The following is a 23138-nucleotide window of genomic DNA, read 5'->3' on the forward strand; positions in this document are numbered from 1 at the left end:
TCGGAAAAGCCCTTTCCTTTTATTTGAGCAATTTGAAATATTTCTTTTTATAATCCACCTGCTCAAATTTCTTCTTTTCAGAAGTTGGCTTTCTGCACTAACTTGCAAAGTGTCCACTTATGCCACAGTTATAACACTTGAACTTAGATTTGTCCACCATGTTCTTGTTTGGCTTAGTGGCTCTAATATTTTTCTTGAATTTCATCTTTGCAAACCTTTTGGACAGAAAAGTCAGATGTTCATCAACATCATCAGAGTCATCTTGACTGGAATTGTCTTCAACCTCAGCAGCTTGCTCCTTTCCCTTGCTTGATTCTGATTTGCTTGTGTCAGTTTTGAGACTTGGCATTGTCTTTTCTTCATTCCTGGCTTCAGTTCTCTCATTGTCAGCTACAAGTGCAACTGATCCACCTTTTCTCTTTCCCTTCTCCAACAGCTCATCTTGCTCCATCTCAAGTTCATAGGTCTTCAAAATTCCATATAATCCTTCAAGTGTGAAGTCCTTATAATCTTGAGAATTCCTTAGTGAAACAGTCATAGGCTTCCATTCCTTTGGTAGAGACCTCGAAAATTTTAGGTTGGAATCCTTGACTTGGTACACTCTGCCATACAGCTTCAATCCATTCAACAGTTTCTGAAATCTATTGAAGGTATCATACAATGATTCTCCTTCTTCAGAATGAAAATATTCATATTGTTGAATGAGGAGCTGCATTTTATTTTCTCTAACTTGTTCAGTACCTTCACTGATAAGTTGCACAGTATCTCAAATTTCCTTAGCAGTTTGGTTGTTAATGACATTATCAACCATATATTTGTCTAGGCCATTAAACAGAATGTTCATGGCCTTCTTGTCCTTGTGAACCTCTTCAATATCTTCATCAGTCCATTCTGCTTTTTGCTTGGGAATAGACTGTCCAACAGCAACTATGGCAGTGGCAGCTGTGGCCACTTTGTGAGGGATGTGAGGACCATTCTCAATGCAGTTGATGTAGCTTTCATCTTGAGAGACAAGATGTAGATGCGTCTTCACTTTCCAGTGATGATAATTATCTCTTTCCAGGATTGGAATCTTCACTCCAATATCCTTCTTACTCATGATGTTAGTAGAATAGATCTTTAAACTCTTTGTATGTCAAGAGCTCGCTCTGATACCAATTGTTATTCCCAAGGAACTAACAATGAGATTTACAGAAGGGGGGGTTGAATGTAAATCTCAAAACTTTTTCAAGTTTTGAGCAGTTTATAAAGCAAAGTGTTATAATGAACAGATGTGTGTGAACTGTTTTGAGCAGGTGCAGACTGATGTATATTCAAGACACAAATGTAAAGAACACAAAGGCTTCAAAAACTTTTCTGGTGGATTTGTTGTTCCACCAGAGATGTGTATTTCAGAAAATCTGTAATATAAATAATTGATCACAGCTGCTTCCTAGTACAAACTAGATGATTTTCTCTCTAAATGTTTCTAAACAGCTCTGGAAAATTCACATCTAATTACTAGCTGCTACTTGGTTTATATATCACCAAGTTTACAAGTGAAGACAAAGATAAAATGCAGTTATAAAATAGTTCTTCACATATTTCTTCTTCATTTCTCTATCCAATGCAATCTAAGATAAACTGTGAATCTTTGAATACTTCCTTGTTTGCACCAGAATGGAAATCCTGCTTTTTCTTGATTCCTCCAAGAGGCTACCACATTCCAATTGTCTCTGTCAACCCATGTGCCTCTGTCAGCTTATGAATTGTCACTATCAACTGCTATGGAACTAAGCATCCGTTGAGGCTTTCATCCGTTGATGGTTTTATCCGTTGATGCTTTAACAGTTGAAGTTTTATCCGTTGATGCACTCATCCGTTGATGGATGTTATCCGTTGAAGCTTTAGAGACATCCGTTGAAGCTTTGTTTCTCATCCGTAGAAGGTCTTTAATCTATCAGTTGATACTACTTCATTTATACAAAATTACAAGGCATGAAATATTTACAATTAGCCCTCCTATTTGCATATCCACTAGTAGCCAACATGACTTATAATTTTCCACAACTTCTAAGAATTATAACTTAAATGCAGAGACTGAAATGTGCTACAATACTAAACTTATTTCTAAGTAAAGCTACTCCATCGACGGATAGCCAAGATGGTCTTATCCGTTGAGGCTACAAACACAAAATTTCTACTTAAATGTTTTGTTTAACTTAGAATCAAACTAATACACATATTCCTAACAAATATCATTAATTTTTTTATATTTAATATCAATTATTTTCATTTTTCTTATATAATATCAATTATAAAATATGATTTTTTTATAGAAATTGTTCTCAAAGTATACTTATTTTAAAAAAATAAAATATATTTTAAATTGAGATACTAATTAATTAATTATACAATTTATGTTTCTATTTTAAATACACAATAATAATATTTAAAATGTACTTGTTAACTAATTTGCAAGTATTTATTTATAATCTTTTAAATAGTATGCATAAAGGTCTCAGGTGACGGAGGTGTTACCCTCTAGTGGATCAGCTGGAGCAGGACCATGCTAACTAATTCACAAATATTTATTTGTATAAAATACTATACAAATAAAGTTATAAAATATATATAACTAGTGACTAAAAAATGACATAAAAATAAAGTTATATATTAATTTAGCACATATTATACAAATTTTCCAAGAAAAAAAGAGTACCATCAAAAGGGCATAAATTAGCTAAAAATTTAGATACAATATATATTTATAATTAGTGACTAGCAAAAGATATACATATAAAGTTATCTATTAATTTTAGCAATACTATACAAATTTTCCAAGAAAAAGATATTACCATCAAAAGAGCATAAGTTAGTTAAAAATTAACTAGAACATATATTTACAATTAATGATTAAAAATGGACATAAAGATAAAGTTATTTATTAATTTAACACATATTATATAGTTTTCTCAATAAAAAAAACAACAATATCATCAAAAGAGCAAAAAAATATGAAGTTTTTGTGTATTAAAAAAATGGACAAGACTTGGAAAAAAAAATGGACAAAATCTTTAAGTCACCTTAGTTAAGGATGATGAAACTCTCTTGCTAGCGGTTAAATGATGGATTGAAGATGATGATGAAGCTCTGATGAATCTCTTCTTAATCCAGGTCAGATGATGGATTGAAAATGAGCACATTATATTAAGATATTTTAAAGAGAGAGATAAATAAAAAAGTAAGAGTTAGTCACATATTTATAAGTGAGATAGAATATGAAAATTATATGAGATTAATTGTATAATGTGTAAAATATAAGTTCATTGTATTATTAAGTGCGTTGTAAATATAAGTTAATATGAAAATTATATAAGATTAAATGTATTATGTGTAAAATATAAGTTCAATAAGTGTATTGTAAATATAAGTCAAAATGAAAATTATATCAGATTAAATGTATTATGTGTAAAATATAAGTTTAATATATTATTAGTTGTACTGTAACAAGTTAAATGAATTAACGGTTAAAATATTATAATATATACATGTATACATTTCAAGTCGCAAAAAAACTAGAAAATGATTAACAAAAATCTAAAAAATGAGTGTCCAAGGATTTGCACAGAAAATGAGGATGGTTATTTGGGTAACATATTTGAACTGCATTTTATAATCTTGACTCAGAAACTATGATAAACATGCGTCCGACGACAGTCTTACGGGCAGGTGAATTTTTTTTATTGGGTGTGAAATATTAATTAATCTACCTAACTTTTTTTTTGACAGAATTAATCTACCTAACTTAATTAATAAGAAAGTAGAAAAAAGGCATAGTTTAATAGGTGAGTAGGCCATGAACTTGGGAGAGAGTTAAGGTAGGGACATTTGTAGGGTGTTATAATTGTGGTTTAGTTGGCAGAAACAGGCAGCAACAGCTAGATGAGAACGAACCAAAATTTAGTGCTTGTCTGAAACGTGTGTGTTTGTGTGTGAGAGAGAAAAAAGAAAATAAAAAGAAAGGGGTAAAGGCTAGTTGGGCTGCAGAAGCAGCTGCAATGTCTCAGTGCCTGAAAAGATTCAGTGGAATCAATTTCTTGCCTTTCCCTTAATCTTGCAACTTGGGTTGTCTCATTTTTTATTATTGCCCCTTCTTGATTTTCTTGATTTTCTTGAATTTTCTTGAAATATATTTGACCCAAATGTGTGTTTAGCTGTGTGAATGGAATCCAAAGATGAAGACTTGCATTAGGGTGAGTTTGGTTTGATGGGTCATTTTTATTTGGTGATTCTGAGCCTTCTTTATGATAAAGTTGTGATTTTTATGTAGTGTGTGTAATAATTTTTCTCTTTTTAACAGAGAGAAAATGAGGAAGAAGGGGATTGGTGGAAGCAGGTTTTGCCATCAGAGTTGAGCCAATGCTGTGTTTGATGTTATCCATAAGCCCCCCCCCCAGTCAGGTACTCAGTCTCTCTCTCTCTCTCTCTCTCTCTCTCTCTCTCTCTCTCTCCCTCTCCCTCTCTCCCCCTTTGCTCTCTTTCATGCATCACTCTCTATTATTTTATTGTTTATTTATCTATATAATATTGTTTGTATGTATATTGGTCCTGTCATATTGTTTTGCTTCAACATGTGACTATGCTGGGTATTTTTCTTGCTATGAAGATTATTTACTGTTGCGATTATTATCAAAATCATCACTTGTTCCATCCAAATACATCAAGTGAGTTACATATTGCTAAAATGATTCAATCTAGTCACATATTTGAAATTTTTTAATCTACTTGGTGAAAAGTTGAAATTTTGTATCAATTTAGTCATTCCCAGATGATCTTCTCGATACAAATTTTCAAATTAGTTACTTCAGTCTTTTTTTTACAATGAGTGATTAATTATGATATATTTGGATCCATTATATGATGTATCTGATAATTAGCCCCTTTATTATTATTTGTATTTTAAAAATTTTATTTTTGTTGTTGGGCAATTTTATATTTGTTGTTGGATTTGAACTACGGACGAGTTCGGTTAGTGAGTATTGGAATGGAGGTTAAGAAAATTAGAGGCACACGATAAGGATGATGGATATAAGTGAAGATCAGATTGGAGCATATGATTGTGATGAAAGGAAATGACGAAATTTGTGATAATTATAGAGTACGAAAATAGAATGTGTGTATTTTACACACATATAACATAGTCTAATAATGAGTTTAGGAATGGATAATGTGCTTCACTATTATCCAAATGATGTAGTAATTCATCATATTGTGTATCATTTCATTTCTTCCAACCAAACACTATCTAAGTTTTGGATGTTCGAGTATCCACCCTTTTGTAAGACCTTCTTTTAATGTAGCTTTTATTAATAGTGCGTGTTATTAATGTATTTAGGTTCATCATTTTGATGAATAAATTTATGTTAATATGTTATTCTCCCTACGCGTGATTTTATTTTTGAAACTATGATATTTCATTCCTAGAATATACACTTTTTCCGTCCATTATCAAACTATTTAATTGTGTTATCTGGCCCTAACAGCTTTTATTAAAGCATATACGGGTTTGGTACTAATTATTTGAAATTATCAGAAGTGAGTCTTTGCCAAGAGGAAAGCCATCCACATAGGTTTTTTTAGTTATAGATAAGTGTTGGTTTAAGGTTCATGAATGTCAATCTATCCATCTTAGCAAAATTTCTATTCCTTTTCTCTCTTATCTGCGTGAAAAAGCCGATAAGATCTTAAGATTGTAGGAGGCCAAGTAAGTAGAAATAAAACAAAAAAATGATGTGTGAATATGGTATTGTAAGTTATTTTATCAACTGTAGTAGTGATGCTAACGTATATTAGAGTTTTGATGATGCAATTTCATGGACTTGTTTGTTGGTTATTATCATTCATCATCCATAACAATTCAAAATAAAATTGGATACGTCTCTAACTATCAATAATTCCAAAATTGTTAAGACTAATTTACTCCATATGGCAAGACGGTTAATCAAAATCGCTTATGTTGTACAAAGTATTCATATATACATGTCAGTTAGTAGGACCCCCCCCCACACACACACCTTCACACACATATATATGTGTGTGTATATGTATATATAATGGTTCGTGACTAGTTTGTTGCAGTCTAGTTGCATCATTTTTGGACTTAAAATTAGCTTAACCCCAGAAATCTCTTAAGGAAGAGTCATGGTATTTTACATTGTTGTCATTTTATTGGCATAAATTTTATAATCTAAGATATGTCTTAGTAATTAGCTCTGTAATTCGACCGTGATATGTAAGTACAGACTTATTAATGCCCACCGCACTCTGTGCAAACTTTATATCTTTCTTATACTTCTCCATTTCTTCTTCAAATCATATAAATGCTATAGATGCGCATACCAGAAGCACATGCATACAGGCAAGTGTTATAGGACCTCATGGACCTGAATAGTGGAGCAATGAATGAAAACAATGGAAAGAAACCAGTTGTAATCGCAAGTAGAGTGGTCCAAGCTTGCTTGGAGCCTCTAGAGTGAGAGAAATTTCAAGTTTTAGAACAATGACTTTGTAGAATCTATCAAATTTTACAGTGCATCCATTCTATTCTATAGCACTCTACAAATTATAGCCAACACTAAAACAGAGCTCTATTGACTTATGTAGTGCTGTTAAGGTGTAAAGAAATTTTTATCTACCTTCGTCTCTTATCAAGTTAGGTATTGATTTTAGAAAGGAAATCAGAGTATATTGCACTTTATAAGACAATGCACATACGAGAGACCACAAGTATTTTAGCCTCCGGTTGATGAGTCAGTAACATTCACTAAAAATAGTTTGATTGTAATTTATTCAGAGCAGTAGCAGTAAACTAGAGGGATTTTTTACTGCTCCTTTTCCATTTCTAGATGCATAGGAAATGCCACGTGAAGGGTGGTGGAATACAACAGTTGATAGTGATTCTTCCTACTTAGATGGTAGTGCCCCCTTTACAGTTAAGCTTTTCTATTCATTTACTTTACTGATCAATTTTTGTTCGTAGAGTCAATGTTATGGTATGGATACTTATTATTAGCATTTACAGGCAAAGAACCTAATTTGATACCTTACATACTTTAGTTCATCATCCACAAGAACATGCCTCCACTATTAGTCATTGGCCTTGTGCCAAACTAAGCCTGAGAAGTTTGGACACCACTGGGCATAGATCTTTGATGCCAGTTTTTACCACTTTTACAGTCACGGAATTTTGTTAAATGACTGGAACACCAACCACTATCACATCTAATCAGTGTTGATATTTGTTTAGAGGAAAACAGCAAGAAAATAAATAAATTCTGAAACGGAATAGAGGTGGGTATGGGGCCTTTCTGTCCTTAGCAGGCCGTGTATTTTAAAAAAAAATAATAGGTCCAAGTTCTCTGTTTCCTGACCGGACTATAATTTAGCATCTTCAACTATTTAAAAAACAGAAATTGCTGGATGTTTATCTATTGAAGTAGTACTATACAATCTCTATATGTATATGTATGTGTATGAGAGAGGGTTACAGCAGTTATAGAGATTTTCGTGTCAGTTTCCATAGCCTTCTGCGGAGGTTTCAAGAGCTGGTCCCATCTATAGATTTACAAAAAAATATACTAAAAAATTCGTAAAAATTCTGTGGAAAAGATGCCCTTAGTGTAGTAGCATTCACTTGTGGAAAGATCAACCCATGCATGCGAAGAAACTTCAACAGACTTTTTTGTTTTTTTGCCTATTTTTAATCAGTAGATAGAAGTTTTCTTATTGATTATTTAGGGTTTTTCTCGTAATTATTTTGTCTAAAGGAGCATAATCATGGATTCTTGGAGATGTTGTAACATGGTATTATTATTATGTAAGCTAATGTGGGTTTGGTATTATGCAATTTGTAAAAGTTAGGAGGGAAGTAGATCCTCGTGCATTGAGAAAATTTGTGCACCTCCTGGTTCGATTATTGGTTTGTATGTCAAATATCTCCACACAGTTAGTTAGAGACAAAGACTTGAAAATTATATGCTGCGAATAAATGGAGACTTGGAATTAAAACCTTCCGGAAATCAGCTTCTGCCTTTTATTTTTTTGGGGGTGGGGGTTGGGGGTAGGGAAGAACTTTTGTGACAGTTAAATGAAAATATATGCTCTAAATTTGTATTGCCTTAAACATCTATAGATACTAATGTGTATGAACAAGGGTATTATATAATTTGTTGTAAAATCTAGTTAGCTCGGGCATCTTAGGTTGGGTAGTTCGTGGCATAAGTTCTGCAGGAACGGTTATGAAGTTGTGCAAGAACTTAGCTCATTTAATAGAGGCATTTGTGAGTTGTGTCGGACTGTCGGTATAAACTGAGGTCGTAGAAATTTAAAGATTAGAGGTGAAAGAGATTCAAGAATTAGGTTAGAGTGAAAAATGTGATGGGGATTGGGGGCATAACATTCGTTCAGTTGCAAGTTGGAATACAAATCAAGTTTGAATGAGACCAGAATGATGAAAGGATAAGTATGATGCATAAGATGTACAAATTAAAGTATATATAAATTTGTTATTTTAGATTAAATGGGAATATATTGGCAGAAACAAAGTCAAAGTACCAAGGCTCAGATATGATACATATATACTATTAATAGGCAGTGGGATGGATTAATATTGACTATTGAACCAAATCAGAGAAGTGGAGAAAGGTGATAAAGAAGGGTTTGTAGTCTGTCATTTGGTCTCGAGTTTACTTGGTTACTTGTACTACCTGCTGAGTGTTGATTCTTACCTTGGATGATTTATTATCTATCATTAAATTAAAAAAAATCAGTCTGGATATGTTACATTGATAATCTTTATAATAATCATTATCTATTCAGATTAGGAAAACGAAACTGACAGTAGCAAAGTATGTACAACATAAGAGTAAGTAGGTAAAGTGATTCCAATCCGCTTCTATAAGAATCGCATACAAACATACACAGGTGTGTATTATAAAGTATATTTTAAATAGATTAATAAATTTCTGAAACGTTCAAAATGATACTAATTTTTTGGGTCCAGATAGTTGATCATATGTAAAGGAAACACTCGTTATTTTTTAAAGCTTCCAGTCCACTGGACACTTCTGTGCAGCAATTTTAGTCATACATAAAAATGAATTAATTAAGAAAATATAATTTGCAGTTATGGTAAAATAACAGATCAAATTCTAATGTCAAATTTATAGTTGTAACAACTAAAAATTGTAAGGTTTTGGAACAATAGTTAAATCAGCAATATTATAAAGTTCATGATTGACATCTTTAGTTTGATATATATTGATATGTATTGAATTAGGGTAGTCAAGATAACAAAGGATGTGTGAATTTAAAGAGGAGTAAGAATATAGTTACAGTGTCTAATGTCTATCTCAACTACCTATTTAAAGCTATGAAAATAAACACTGCATAGTATGTAATAAATTAGTAATTTACCAAAAAAGGAAAATTTCTCAATATTTTAAAAACTTAAACTATTCTCTTCTATATATATCGTCCATGAGACTCGGCTGTCCTTGCCATTGTAGTTTGTACTTTGTCTTTCACATACTCAGACTTCCCCACCTGACTTTTTTTTTCATTCCAATACCCCATTTTCATCATACTTGAAAATCTGCCTATGAGAAAAGAGGCAGGGAGAGGCCAATTTTAGTGATAGATATGAGAGGAAGATCTTCAAAACAAGGGAATTCTAAAAGTGAAAGAGTGATAACAGATAAAAATCTTCCTAAAACCACACAAGAGCCTCACCTTTCAGGAGCTTACATCCGTAACCTTGTCAAACAGTTAACTTCATCCCGAGGAAAAGATACCATGAACCAAAAAGAGCACCTAGGTTCCTCTCTAGTACCTGATGAACATGATGGATTTACTAGCCACCATCAAAACTTAGGAGAATCCCAAGAAACACAACCAACTCAACCACCACAACACAAGAAACAAGTTAGGAGACGACTTCACACCACAAGGCCTTATCAAGAAAAGTTCCTCAATATGGCTGAGGCAAGACGAGAAATTGTCACTGCTCTCAAGCTTCATAGAGCCTCTATGAAACAAGCTAATGAAAACCACTCCCAGCCTACTTATCAGAATCAGTCAGAATCATTGCAAACTTCCCCTCCACCCCAACAAAAATCCAAATCAAGGAAAAATTCTAGAATTTATGCCTCTAGCAGTACTAGTAATTTCTCAAATAATTTAGGCAGCCTTCCCGGCCAATCTTTCCCTTATCAACCTGCTCGGAGTTCTTACTCATGGCCTATATGCAGTTCTGCTCCACCTCCCATTCCCGAAAACTTCAACCTTTTGCTGCCTAACCAGCCCTTGGGCTTGAATCTCAACCTCCAAGATTTTAACTACCTAGACACCACAATTTTTCAAAACAACTACATCTCTTCATCATACTATTCGCCCTCATCCCCATCAACGTCTAGTTCCCCTCCTCTTCTAGTTACTAAAGAAGAAACCCCGGATGTGGGGTTATCACAAGATCTTCCAGTGGCAGATCCTAGCATCAATTACGAAGGGGACCTAGGCCTCCATCACGCCGTGGACGATGAGGAAATGGCGGAGATCAGATCAGTAGGAGAGCAACATCAAATTGAGTGGGATGATACAATGGACTTGGTTACCTCAGCATGGTGGTATAAATTTTTCAAAAACATGGAAATCGAGCCCAATGGGTTTCATCCCTTCGATGAAGGCGTGGAATTCCCATCTTGGTTGAATGCAAATGATAATTGCTTTGAACAATTAGATGAACACGACTCTGGTGATTATTTTCAAGATCCTATGTTGCCACAGTAAGCATACTTTCTTCATTAATCTTGATATTTCCTAATAATTAAATTTATATAGAGGTGTTTTATGTTCCTAGGATCCTTATCCGTACGGTTTTGTATACTTTTTCTGATTTTAATAATCATTATATTATTCTCCATAATAATGCCGTAAAATGCAATAATACCCAACAAACTCTCTGCGCCCATTTATGTCCCACATCATGTCCCCGTTTTATATATATTAGCTTTGCGTAGAGATTTAAAACTGGTGAATTGTATAAAGTCTCATTTTTGCATGATTCATGCAGGATGGACATCGGAGAAATTGAAGGAATGGATGGAGAATGGTTAGGTTGAAGAATTGATTACTTTTTGTATGATCAATTTGATGGGGTCTTTTTTTGTTGTTTAGTGTTTTTTTTCCTTTTTTTTTTGTAATAAGGCAGGCTAAATCTTTAGAGTTAGACTAAGCCATTTGAGAAAGATAATGAGGAAGCTGTTGTATTTTGATTTTGAAATATCTTGTAATATTCTGATGATATTTATTTATTTTAATATTTCGGTTCTTTACCTTAATTGTTGCGCAATTTGTTTTTCCACTTTTGTTAATGTGCAATTGTAAGCACCTGTAAATTAGAAATGAGATGTCAGAGAATTATTCCCAAAACGGTTTTTCGATGACATAATGTTGGGTTGATTTTCATCAAATGTGAAGAGGCCCTTTAATCATTTTCGCCGTTCTATTTTGACTGTACTTTTACTACACGAATCTTACACAAATAATGGTCAAGAGTTTATCTTCTGTCGTCCCATGTCTGGGTTCGATCCTTACTCACCCCGAGAATTTGAATTTACGAGAACCGATACTAATTTGTAAGGCTATAAGCCATATTTGTAAAAAAATTAGAAAATAGGACAAATTTACAAACGTATATTATGTTTAAGTCTATAGATGGATTTTTAATATTGGATGACAATCATATTTATTCTCACGAAATTGAATAATATTAGTTCCGATCCTTTTATTTATAGAAAAGAAAATAGAAAAACGGATGGCTTTAATTGTTGATGCAGGTCCTGCAAGGCTGTAACACACACATATTTAACTGCAGAAGTTCTGAACAAAATGCAGTATTATTAAAGAATATAGAGGAAAAGCTTAATCATGAATCAATTTTGGACAAATGTTCGTTTAACTTGTTATGTTTTGTTAATGATTCTTATTATTCTTCTTGAAGGATTTGCAGTTGCAGGTAGTGATCAGAGCTCTATAGTTTAAGCTGATAAACAAGATGCAGAATGTCATCAACATTCACAGCAACATCTCGCAATTTTCGACTAAGCATTGACGTTATAGTCCTATCAACATCTTCCAATGCAATGTGGCACACTTGTCCTTGCAGCCTCACTGCCTCATTCATCGCGCTTTTTAACTGCTCTGAATTCGATTGAACATGGGGTATGATCGCATAATCCAGATGACGTATTTTGGTTAGCCTATAGCGAGCCATAGTTATGTTTCCTACTAAACCTACAACACAATCTTTGAGCTTTTCTAGCTCTTCATTGCTTTTTGGAAGGCTTTTGAGTTGAGGAATAGTGTTTATGAATTTTATAAGGTCTTGAAGATCATGAATGGTTTGTTCGATTGCATCACGAGCCACGAGCCGTTTGTTGTTAAAGCTGTCTTGGATGCAACTCTGATATTCAGAATTGTCCGGGGACTGACTGGTCATGACTACATTGTTTGCAGCAATAAGCAAATTGAGTACATAAAAGTTGTGCGTCAATAGAAGTTCTCACTTATTGATGAATAAAAAATTTGAGTCTGTAAGCTTGAAGAAAGTTAAAAAATAGCATGTTTACATGGTTACACTAATATGCTATTAGTGCTTGCAGATCTTGTAAAATTACTAATTAAGTTTGAGTCCTTCAGCCTTCAGAACTCGAGATTTTGGCTGCAGTCCAGGCCAAACAATCAAAGCCAGGGATTCCTTGAAGGTTTCCTTATGCGACGCATTGATTTCCAAACAGCACTGTTACATTTAAACCCCGATCCATAGGCCAGCTGCCAAATCCTGTCGCCTCTTCTGACACGCTCGTTTGCTTCCAAGTAAGCCAGTTCATACCAAATGGTGCTGCTGGAGGTGTTCCCGAAACGCTCCAATGTCATCCTTGATGGTTCCATGTTCTTCTCACTGAGCTCGAGGTTCCTCTGTAGTTCATCCAGGACCATCTTGCTTGCTGCGTGCATGCAGAAGTGCTCAAAGGCTAGCTTGAAGTCCGGAATGTAAGGCTTGGATGATTGGGATTCAGTGTCTGAACCACCTCCGAATAAGTACTTTTTCAGTAGTGTCGCAAAGAAATGTGCCTGCTCAGAAAAAGGCAGCACCAGGGGACCAAGAGTTGTGATGTTTGTTTTGATTGCTTCTGCCCCTATCTCCACTAAATCTTTGCTGATTCTTAGTCCCTTGCAGCGTTGATCATCTTCTTCTTGATACACACTCCTAGTCATATGAACAAATCGAAAGTTATGTATTCCGTGTACTTATAACCAGGGCCGGCCTTGAGTCCTAGTCGAAATCAGTTTATGGGTCCTAATATACTTCTATCATGAAAATTCATATATTTACTTTAAAAAGTTAGAAATTTTTGGGGCCCTGAGTGTCCGGGGCCCTAGACGTAAATCTTGCTCGTCTGTAGCCAGGGCCACCCCTGCTTATAACCATCACACCAATATGATCTACTTCCTAAGTGATTTCCAAGCAAATTGTACCTTCTCTATCTATGTGTAATGGCACTTTTTTTTGGTGTTTATCTAATAAACCTTCCCTAGTTTCCTATGTTTCTAACTGAAGTAGCATTCCTAAACATCATTAGTACAAAGAATCAATTTCCTAAATGGTATAGTAGAAAATAGTGACTGTAAAGTTTAGAACACACACCTGAAGCTGCGATCATCAGCACCTTTGTGAGTGCGAACAATGTGCTCAAGCCTATACTTTGCACGTGCAAAGTTGCGACGACGATTTGACAAGAGCACAGCAGAACATCCCATTCTGAAAAAGCAATTAGGGATGAGCATGGAACGGTCTTTTCCAGGGTACCAATTGTATCCCACCATCTCAGTACTCACCACCACAGCATAGTTATTAGGATTGGCTTGTAACATGTCTCGTGCCAAGTCCAAGGCGATGATCCCAGCACTACAGCCCATCCCTCCAAGATTGAAACTCAAGACATTTCCTCTCATCTTGTAATGGTTTATAACCATTGCAGAGAGTGATGGCGTCGGGTTAAAAATGCTGCAGTTCACCACCAAGACTCCAATGTCCTTAGGCCTTATCCCCGTCTTTTCAAAGAGCTCGTCGAGTGCTCCAAAAATCACCAGTGATGCCTCTGCTCTGCCTTCTTTCATTGTAGTACAGTTCTCAGATGACATTATAGCTTTTGGTACATAAGTCTCATCTCCAATTCCTGATGAATGCAGGATCTTTTTCTGGAATTCAATGCTTGATTCATCGAATTTCCCTGAATTTCGTGCTAGCTCAATGAACTGATACTTTGACACCTAAATGTTTTGGTCATTACAGTTAGCAATAATTCTAGAAACATGTCTTACTGTAAGAAAACGACGTAACGTTAACATACCTTGAGATCATCATGAGGCTTGTAACAGGCGAAATCAAGAAGATAAATAGACCGAGGACGAGACATGAAGTACACAGAGATTGTAAAAACCAGGAAACCAAAGAAAGCAAGTATTGTTGCGAGATCATAAAAAGCCGTAAAATTCCAAATCTTGTTCCACATTTCTTCCCTGCTGAGGCTCCCAACCTCAGCTCCAAGCAAAAGTACAAGAACAGGTATTGTTGCCAAATAAATCCCATGATTTATCAGGTAATGATAGCCTAATCTCACATATTTTAACTTGACAGACTGTAAAAAGTCCGGTAAGCGTCGACGAACTCTGACCGAGAATGTCATTGATCCAGCATCTGGTCCTAATGATTCTATTCCCCGGTTCACTATCTCTGTTGACAGCAACTCTTGTTCTGCTGCCATGACAACTTTGCATGTACAATGATGTTTCTATTTCTTTCTGGTTACACTATTTAAAATAACAATGTGCAATGTATAATTGAACTAGGATTGGCCTCTGCTCAGAAGTTTTATATAGGCCATAGGGTGATGGCCTGATGGATTTTTGTTTTTGCTATTTTTTCATGTCACATTCTCGCGGTAAAACCTTGATAAATGAATAATTTATAAATGAATAACCTCGTTAAATAAATATTTTTTCCCGTTCTCAAAGATAATGTATTTGTAAACTCAATAAATAAATAATCTCGTTAAATAAATAATTTTTTGTCATCCCATATATATTTTTTATGGCATGGTGAATAAAGTTGTTTAATAGTAAAACCTCGACAAATAAATATTCCAAGATGAACGACATTGAAAAATCAACAATTTTTATCGGCTCCAACATAAAAATAGTTTATTTTTTTAATATTGACAAATGAACTAAATTTTCCGATTTCAAGGATATTCATTATGATTTCAAGAATATTCATTTATCGAGATTTAACCGTCCTTTCGGGTTTTTACAATTTGAATTTAAACTAGGGAGGAGGGAGGGAGGGGTGGGTAGAAGAAGCCAGGGTGGGAGAAGTTATTGAGAGGTATGCAAAGTTGGTTTGGGTAATAAAGAAGGAAGAGTGTTGGATTTTGAAAGCTTTAATTTTGTGAACAAAAATGTTGAGTTGTTTGGAAAGTGATTCAAAACCATGCCAGTATGGGTTTGCATGTTACTTTTTTCTTTCTTAGTCTGCCGGAACATTTAATTCTACAGAGTTTCAAACGCTGTGCTAAGCTCACAGTTTCTTCTTCGGTTTTTGCTGTTTTGTTGATGACAACCAACATTTCTTAAATTGTTCAAAATTTCAATGCAGTACAAACGCGACAACTTCGAGCAAGTCCTGTGCTATTACAAAATAGCTACATGCCTCGAAAGTTAGTTCTTTTTTGTAAAAATTAGTTTTTTGAACAAATTAGAGTTTTGATCAAATAAATTTTTTAATATTAATATTTCACGGTTTGATAGTTAATTTTGTGAAGTAGATGCTCCCAAAAAGTTAATTACGAGTGTAAGGCCTTTAATAAGCTATAATAAATTGTAGAGTGGTAAATACAGTTAAAACAATCAAATCGAATTAAGTACTAACAGTAAAGTAAAGTTTTTATATTAATTAATTAAAACTGATTACAAAACTCTCTCAAAGAATGAACATATATCCTTGAGAGTTGCTAGGTTATGTGTATAATAAAATAATGCATGACCCATAAAGTGCTAACCTAATACGTGCGTATATACTACATACTTACACAATCAACTAGTTAATATGATATATATGAATAAGGAATCTTAATATATATCCAACTATCGACTGCTACAAATAAGTAAAGTCTTACACCTGCATATCTATGCAAATATCTGTTGTGGAATAAAAACTATGGTTGTGATTGCAATTAATGTTGGGTGAGTTTCGGGTTTTAATGGTTGTTCTCGCAGTGGGGACTAGCTGTTATCGCAAGATGCCTACGTATCTCTATATAGTAGAGAATGAAGCAAAAAACGTAGTAGTAGGATGAGGGGTAGAGCCCTTTATATAGACGTTGAGTTTAGGGTTAGACTAGGGTAGGGAGACTTGGTGGACAATTCTTCTACTTAGATGACAAGTATGAGTCTTCTAGCCGGTGGATTCTAGATCCTTCCTAAAAGAGTTCATTTCCATGTTGGATTCGATGTAAGTGTCCTCGTGGATCTCATTCTCAGGCCTGCTCGGCCGGCTTATCACGTAGCTAATTTCTGGTCGGGGGCTACACGACCCAATTTGGGTTGTGGCCGTCATATTCTACTCGAATTATTAAAACTCATATTGAGTCGTGACCGTGACGCCAACCGTGACGACCCACTTTGGGTCGTGGCGTCACAGGCTTGACCAGTCAACTTTAGGACACAATTAATTTCAACATTAATTGTGTCTTTACGGATTACTTTTCATCCATATCATTTGTCCCCAACTTCCGAGAAAACTTCTCGAGTTTTCGTGGAAGTTACAATGGTCTATTCGCGACTCGGAGGTAGTTTCGTCCCTTCTTGGGTTCAGTCATATTTTGAAGTGTGGAGCGACCTACACATTCACAATGACTTGTTCATTATTAAGTGATATTTCACTCTTTAGGCCTTTACGAGGCTAATTAAATAGCGCTTAATGTAAATCACTCTAATCGGGGCTATACGTCGGGCGTTGATCACATTTAACCTTCGTTAAGGTTAATTGTGACGACTGAGAATTTTGTAACGTAATTAAGTCAATAAAGTATGTGTTATGTGATGTGATTATAATTATGTGACTAAGTGCTGATTAATTGTCTTTTCTGTATATTAGAATATAGGAGCGTGAATAAAAAAAACGTTCCAATTCAAAGAGTCAGCTTAGTTAAGCTGTGGTGTCGGGCCGTCAGGTAGAACGGAACCCGTCCTAATAGGGAGATAAAGAATATAAAATGTAAAGTATGTGTGATTGAATGAACTGAATGTTTGAATAAAGTATTTCGTCCTAAGTGACGTGTCAATTGATAATGATAATGAGAAGCGTAATCGAAACGCTGAGCGTCGGGCCGTCAGGCTGAACGTGACCCGATACGCGTAAAAGAGGATAAAGATTAAAGAGGGATAAATTCTATGATCAGACCTGAGTCGTTATGTGATTATATATGTGAGATTGTTGTCTGTGTGCATGGCTATGTGTTCTGTGACAGTTTTTGTGAATTTTAAAGGAATTATGTGATTCAAATAAAGGTTTAATTAACCTTCGCGCATTTTTATAAAATCATCCGAGTAAGATAAAAATATGGGATTTGTTCTGATATCTTCTTAGTAGTCCCAGAGACTTTTTAAAAATGATGAGTGAATTTAATTGTTGGTCTTTGCATTTTTTAAAATTGATTTTATGTGGAAAATGATATTATTAAGGTGAGATTGCGAAATTCATATAAAATCAACCGTTTGCTCAAAAATCTATTATGAGTAATTGTTAAAAAGCTAATTTCGAGGCCTACGTATTAAAATTGTCATTTGAATTAATTTCCGACTTCCCGAGAGAGATATATTTTATATTTAAATTTTGTTGCATTTGAGTAAAAAGAAAAGGAACAAATGAGCTAAAAGGGAATTAGTAGATTACCAATTTTCCCTTGTTTTGGTGGAGTATAAATTCATTCTTCCTCCCCCCCCCTTTTTCCTTTCTTTTCCCGTGCACCCACTCTCCCCTCTCTTCTCTCTTCTTTCTCTCTCTCACTCTCTCTCACTCTCTCTCTCGGCTCTCTCCATCTCTCATCTCTCTCACTTGCATGCAACCTTCAAAACCTACTCAAACTCAAAGATATTGCTACCTTTAGACTTTATTTTCGATATACTCTTCGATTCCTATTTGCATGTAAGTGTTTATAGAAGTTTTGTTGGTTAATCACTATGGTGGTGTTCAAGGAAAACGATTTCTTGATGCAAAATCATGAGAGTGAATTCAAGCACTTTTGGGGTCATAAACTCGAGAAGAGACCCGTTATGGGCTCTCTCAAGTTCGACCACCACCGGCCATGATCCAAAAGAGAGCCGGTGGAGTTTCCATGATATGATCATTTGATTTTAGCTTTGCATGTTATGGTTACTTGAAGGCTTGAAAAAGGGTTTTGTTTCTTTTGTTGAAAATTGAGTATGTGATTGATAAAATGGTTGTATTGATTGTGTTAGGAATTAAATGGATGTGTGTAAATGATTGTTGCTTAGAAAATCAAAAATTAAGGTTTGTATGTGGGTTTTACTTCGGCTTTTTGCTAATTAAAAGAGGAATTTGATTTTTGTAAGTTGATCTTGGTGAACACTAAGCTTATATAGCCTAAAGAGTGATTGCATGTTAGTTTTAAAGAAGATCAAGTGGTGCATGTCATTGATTAGTCCTTGAGTTGTACATCATGTTCTTGCCGAATGGAAAATAAACTAAAAAGGGGATAATTTGGTGATTAAGTGGATGCATGTTGACTAAATGAATTGATTAAAGCTAAAGTCACTAGGTAATGCTTGGATTTGGTGCTTAAGTGAATGGAATGATCTAGTTAAGGACTAAAACAAGTGGGAAATGTGATATATAACCTTGCATGTCAAAATCCATTCTTGCATGTTTGATTTATGGAAAACCCGAATGGGTTCTTAGGAGTAAAAAGGTGGAATTAAGTTGGTTTAATGGCTAGTGAGAGCTTAAATTGCATGATAAAGATTAAGTAGTGTTTGTGTTCGAATTTTGATGATTAAAAGAAGTTGTTGATTTTGACCCTTAATGTGTTTATGATTCGGATTTTTGATTAAAAAGGATAAGGTTAAAGTGAGTAAATGAATCTTGTAAATTGCATTAGTTGTGCATGAATGTGTGAGATTGAAATTGAATATATGTGGATGTGTTTTGTATGTTTGGTTCGAATTAAGAGGAATTAAATCGTTTGATATTAAAAAGAGCTATAGGTGATACCTATGGTCGTAAATGTTTGGTTGTGAATAAATCATGTACTCATAAGAGTTATATTAGTGTGATTTGAGAAATAGCTAAGATTAAGCAAGTGCGCTTCGATTATTAAGTATATAAAGATATAAAGGTTACGAGAAGGAATATGTTATGTGTTATGTGCTTATGTGTATAAGCTATATTCGTATACTCGAGTCAAGGATATAATCGAGTTATCGTATAGAGTGATCGTTCCGGGAACGAGAGTTGAGAATCTAATTAAGGTTTGGTTTTATTGTAGATTCGGAGCGTGAAGGCATTCAGGCTAGGAAAGGAAAGGGTTTACTAGGTGGCAGTAGTTCAACCTTCAGGAAAGCAAATTCAGGCAAGTAACTCTGATTACTTGTGTAAATGGTTATAAAGAGAATGTTGTTCATACCATGTAGAGTAATGAACTGTTAAATTCTGAAACCCTGATATTGATTTGAAGTACTCTTGTTCTTGATAATCTGTTATTGATAAGCTTATTGATTCCACCCTTTGATAATCTGTCCTTCCTGTTCAAATTATGTATTGAGCCATGAAATATATTGAACCCACTTATTATCCTTGTTAACCCTGTTTAATGATACCCTGTTCTCCCTGATCACCCTATTGATCCCTAAACAAATGTTGATCCTTCTAACTTAAGTGCTTTGTTATCCCTGATACAGAATTCTTATGAATTGTTCCTTGCGTATCTTTGAATCACTCCCTGAACTTTGTTTCCTTAAAATCTTATTTAAGAATGATTTGCGACTTGAAAGAGTCTGAATGATTTCACATTCTTGGTAATGATAAAATGAATTTTAGAAAACCTATTTATTTTTCCAACTCAAGGTTTTCCAAATGAATTCCTGATGGATTGGATTGGGACGTAAGAGGCTAGTGGGACTAGTCCAGTCATGGTAAGAGGCTAGCGGGGCTAGTCCAATTTAAGGCTGAAATTATGTCGATTGGTACCTTAAAGACCGGATGGAGGTCGGTACGGGCTGATCACCCGTATTATAATGAAATGAAAAGAGGAAATGATCCAATAAAGGGTTCTAAATGATTATTTAAAAAGGGAACTGAAACTTTCTGTTCAGTAAATTGATTCTTGAAAATGAAAATGGTTTATATTGCTTTGAAAAGAGTTGATTACTTAATGTGAAGCTTGAAGCTCGAGAACCCTGATTCTTGCATTTGTTGATCATATGATTGATTCCATATAATGAAATACTGTTGCTTTCCTCTATTGAAAAGATCTATTCTGATCCTTTATTGATTTGTGATGAATGTCGGCTTTCGTCTTGCTTGAACATTGTACCTTGAAAGCCCCACATTATCCTTCAAAAACCTTTCCTTAACCCAAAAGCTGGAAATCTGCCACCTAGATCAAATAAAGTAGAATGCCCTGAGTTTGGTAAAGCATATTGTGATTTGATATTGTAGAACTGCTATATAGTTACTTGTTGAGTTTTATACTCATTTGTTTTGTTTAATCTAACCATGGCAGTTAAGCAAGAAGATGGCCAGGCTTAGGCACACTGCTCGTAAGAGCGTACCTGGTGGTCCCTACCGTGTTGAGGGCTTCCGGGTGCCAGAGCAGGTAGTGGTAATTATGAGTGAGCTCGCGCCTAGAAAGAAGTGTTTAAAGATACAATGGGTTATCTGTCGGTTCCCAGCCGGAATCGATATTGTTTATTTAATAATATTTTGGGTTTGTAAGTTATATGTTATGATTGGTAGTTGTAATCTTGTCTCATACTTTATCCTGTTGATCCTGTTAGTAGTTAATCGGGTTTATGCATATTTAATTATTAGATTAGAGGTGTGTGAGTCCTCATTTCCCAACCCCAAGATTGAGGGCGTCACAAGTTGGTATCAGAGCTACAGGATCTAGTCCCTGAGACAAGTTAGGATTAAAAGGGGTATTTTGGGAATATATCTATATCGCGAGAGAGTTCGGCTTATATAGAGTTGAGTTAGAGTATTAGGTATAGTCTAAGAAAAGTGTTTATTGGTGAAACGGAAACTAGAGTTAGGGTGTGAGTTAGCTGGAAGCTTTATTTAACCCTAACATTGTTTCTTGGTTGTTGTTTTGTGTTTTCTCTCAGGATCCTAGTGGTGGTAGTGACTCAGAATCAGAGATTAGTTTGACTGGTACCCCTGTTAACCCCATTCCACCCTCTCCAGAGGAGCATGTGTATGTTAGTTCAGACCCAGAGGAGGACCCTTCTGAGAGTAGTGAGATCCCTATGCAGATTTCACCCTTGAGGCCAGATTCAGAGACCCCTGCCCCTGAGCCAAAGTCCGAGATGCCTATGACTGTTCCTGTCAATGTTGGTGGCAAGTTAGCCCAGGATCGAGACTTTGTGTACTCCCGCATTCCTGAGTTGGAAGCTTTAGTGGATAGACTAGCCAGAGAGTCTAGGCAGAGTGCTTATGTTATGGATGATGAGTGGCGAGTTCGAGTGAAGATGGTGGAGCAGGTTGCCAGGAGGAGATTGGATGAGGGACCATCCACTAGTGATGCTGATGCTGAGGCCCGGAGGCTGCATAAGATCATTCGCTGGATGTTGGTTGTGTTGAGAGAGATTCTAGATGATTAGACGGGATTGTTGGTTGAGCCCGTAGATTGTTATTTTTCAGCGCAGGTAGGCTTTGGGATACTTGGTCAGATGCCGGGATCCCTTTTTCATTTATCTTGTTGTATTTCAGATTTCAGATCTATGTCATAGTCGTAGTTGTTGGAAGTTAGGGGTAGATAGGGGGATGTTTTCCAGTTTTTCCTCTGTTTAACCCTGCTATTTATTGTACTTTATTCCAGAACTTATGATATCCAGAATTATCTCTATGTACCCTTGTTTAAATAAATCCATTGTCTTGCTTTCCATTGTGCACCTTGATTATCTCATAAACTGTTCTCAATGCCATGTTTTAATACAACCATGTTTTCGTATAACCATGTTTAAAGCTCATAAAACCCTATTCTGTGCCATGATAAAACAACACTGATATGAGAATTATGTAGTAATAGGATTGCATGTGCAAATTGGGTAAAACTTACAACCCACAAAAGAGATTTTATAGAAACTGTTATTATATATATCCCATGCCATCGTATTGCTAAATAATTGCTCAATCAGGTTTGTAAGAAATGGCCAACTCACCAGATCACCAAGAAGAAGAAATTCCCACCCAAGACCCAGAAGTAAACCCAGAAATCACTATGATGAGCAGACTTGCTCAGCTTTTGCAACAACCTGTGGCCCCTAAAGTTGGAAACTTTAAGCACTTTTAATCTATCCATCCCCCAGAGTTCTTAGGTTTTCCAGACCCGATTAAAGCGCAGTCATGGTTGAGAGAAATGGAAAAAGCTTTTGAGTTAGCAGAAGTTAAGGACGATAAGAAAGCTCAGTATGCAAGTTATTATCTGAAAGATGAGGCAAGTTTCTGGTGGGAGTCTTCAAAGGCGTTGTTGGAAGGCAAAGACTTATCTTGGGAGAAGTTCACCGAGATGTTTCTGGAGAAGTATTTGCCAAGCTATATGCAAGATCAGTTGGAAATGAAATTTCTGGATCTTAGACAAGAGGATATGTCAGTAGCAGAATATGAGGTGAAGTTTTCAGAATTGTCTAGATTCGTACCTGAGTACGTAAATACAGAAGCGAAGAAGGCTAAGAGGTTCTAACAGGGACTTAAGCCGTGGATTAGGAGTCAAATAGAAATGTTGGAGATCAAGAATTAT

General features: G+C 35.3%; 2 protein-coding genes across 3 annotated transcripts; one reads left to right on the plus strand and one right to left on the minus strand.

Annotated features, from left to right (window-relative positions):
- The first annotated feature begins 3806 nt into the window (after nucleotides 1-3806).
- LOC141682644 (protein AAL-toxin resistant 7) lies at nucleotides 3807-11378 on the plus strand. 2 transcript variants are annotated; one of them, XM_074487351.1, is made up of 4 exons: nucleotides 3807-4235; nucleotides 4343-4443; nucleotides 5016-10823; nucleotides 11111-11378. In XM_074487351.1, the coding sequence occupies exons 3-4, from the start codon at nucleotides 9682-9684 to the stop codon at nucleotides 11157-11159; spliced, it is 1191 nt and encodes a 396-aa protein (XP_074343452.1). In that variant the 5' UTR covers nucleotides 3807-4235; nucleotides 4343-4443; nucleotides 5016-9681; the 3' UTR covers nucleotides 11160-11378. The 2 variants fall into 2 exon arrangements, 1 of the variants encoding a protein (XP_074343452.1); XR_012559873.1 differs by lacking the exon at nucleotides 5016-10823 and having other exon boundaries at nucleotides 3845-4235.
- Nucleotides 11379-12581: 1203 nt separating this feature from the next.
- On the minus strand, nucleotides 12582-14954 carry LOC141686760 (3-ketoacyl-CoA synthase 10-like). Its single transcript, XM_074491818.1, has 3 exons — nucleotides 14454-14954; nucleotides 13748-14373; nucleotides 12582-13309 (listed from the first exon to the last, which is right to left on the minus strand). The coding sequence occupies exons 1-3, from the start codon at nucleotides 14865-14867 to the stop codon at nucleotides 12781-12783; spliced, it is 1569 nt and encodes a 522-aa protein (XP_074347919.1). The 5' UTR covers nucleotides 14868-14954; the 3' UTR covers nucleotides 12582-12780.
- Between the last annotated feature and the right edge of the window lie 8184 nt (nucleotides 14955-23138).

The sequence above is a fragment of the Apium graveolens genome, chromosome 9, assembly GCF_009905375.1.
Source record: "Apium graveolens cultivar Ventura chromosome 9, ASM990537v1, whole genome shotgun sequence".
NCBI classification, from domain to species: Eukaryota; Viridiplantae; Streptophyta; class Magnoliopsida; order Apiales; family Apiaceae; genus Apium; species Apium graveolens.

Coding starts and splice junctions, on each gene's coding strand:
- LOC141682644 (XM_074487351.1), top strand. CDS start 9,682: ATGAGAGGAAGATCTTCAAAACAAGGGAATTCTAAAAGTGAAAGAGTG. Junction 10,824..11,110: donor CAAGATCCTATGTTGCCACA/GTAAGCATACTT, acceptor TGATTCATGCAG/GATGGACATCGGAGAAATTG.
- LOC141686760 (XM_074491818.1), bottom strand. CDS start 14,867: ATGGCAGCAGAACAAGAGTTGCTGTCAACAGAGATAGTGAACCGGGGA. Junction 14,374..14,453: donor AGCCTCATGATGATCTCAAG/GTATGTTAACGT, acceptor CAAAACATTTAG/GTGTCAAAGTATCAGTTCAT. Junction 13,310..13,747: donor GCTGATGATCGCAGCTTCAG/GTGTGTGTTCTA, acceptor TCATATGACTAG/GAGTGTGTATCAAGAAGAAG.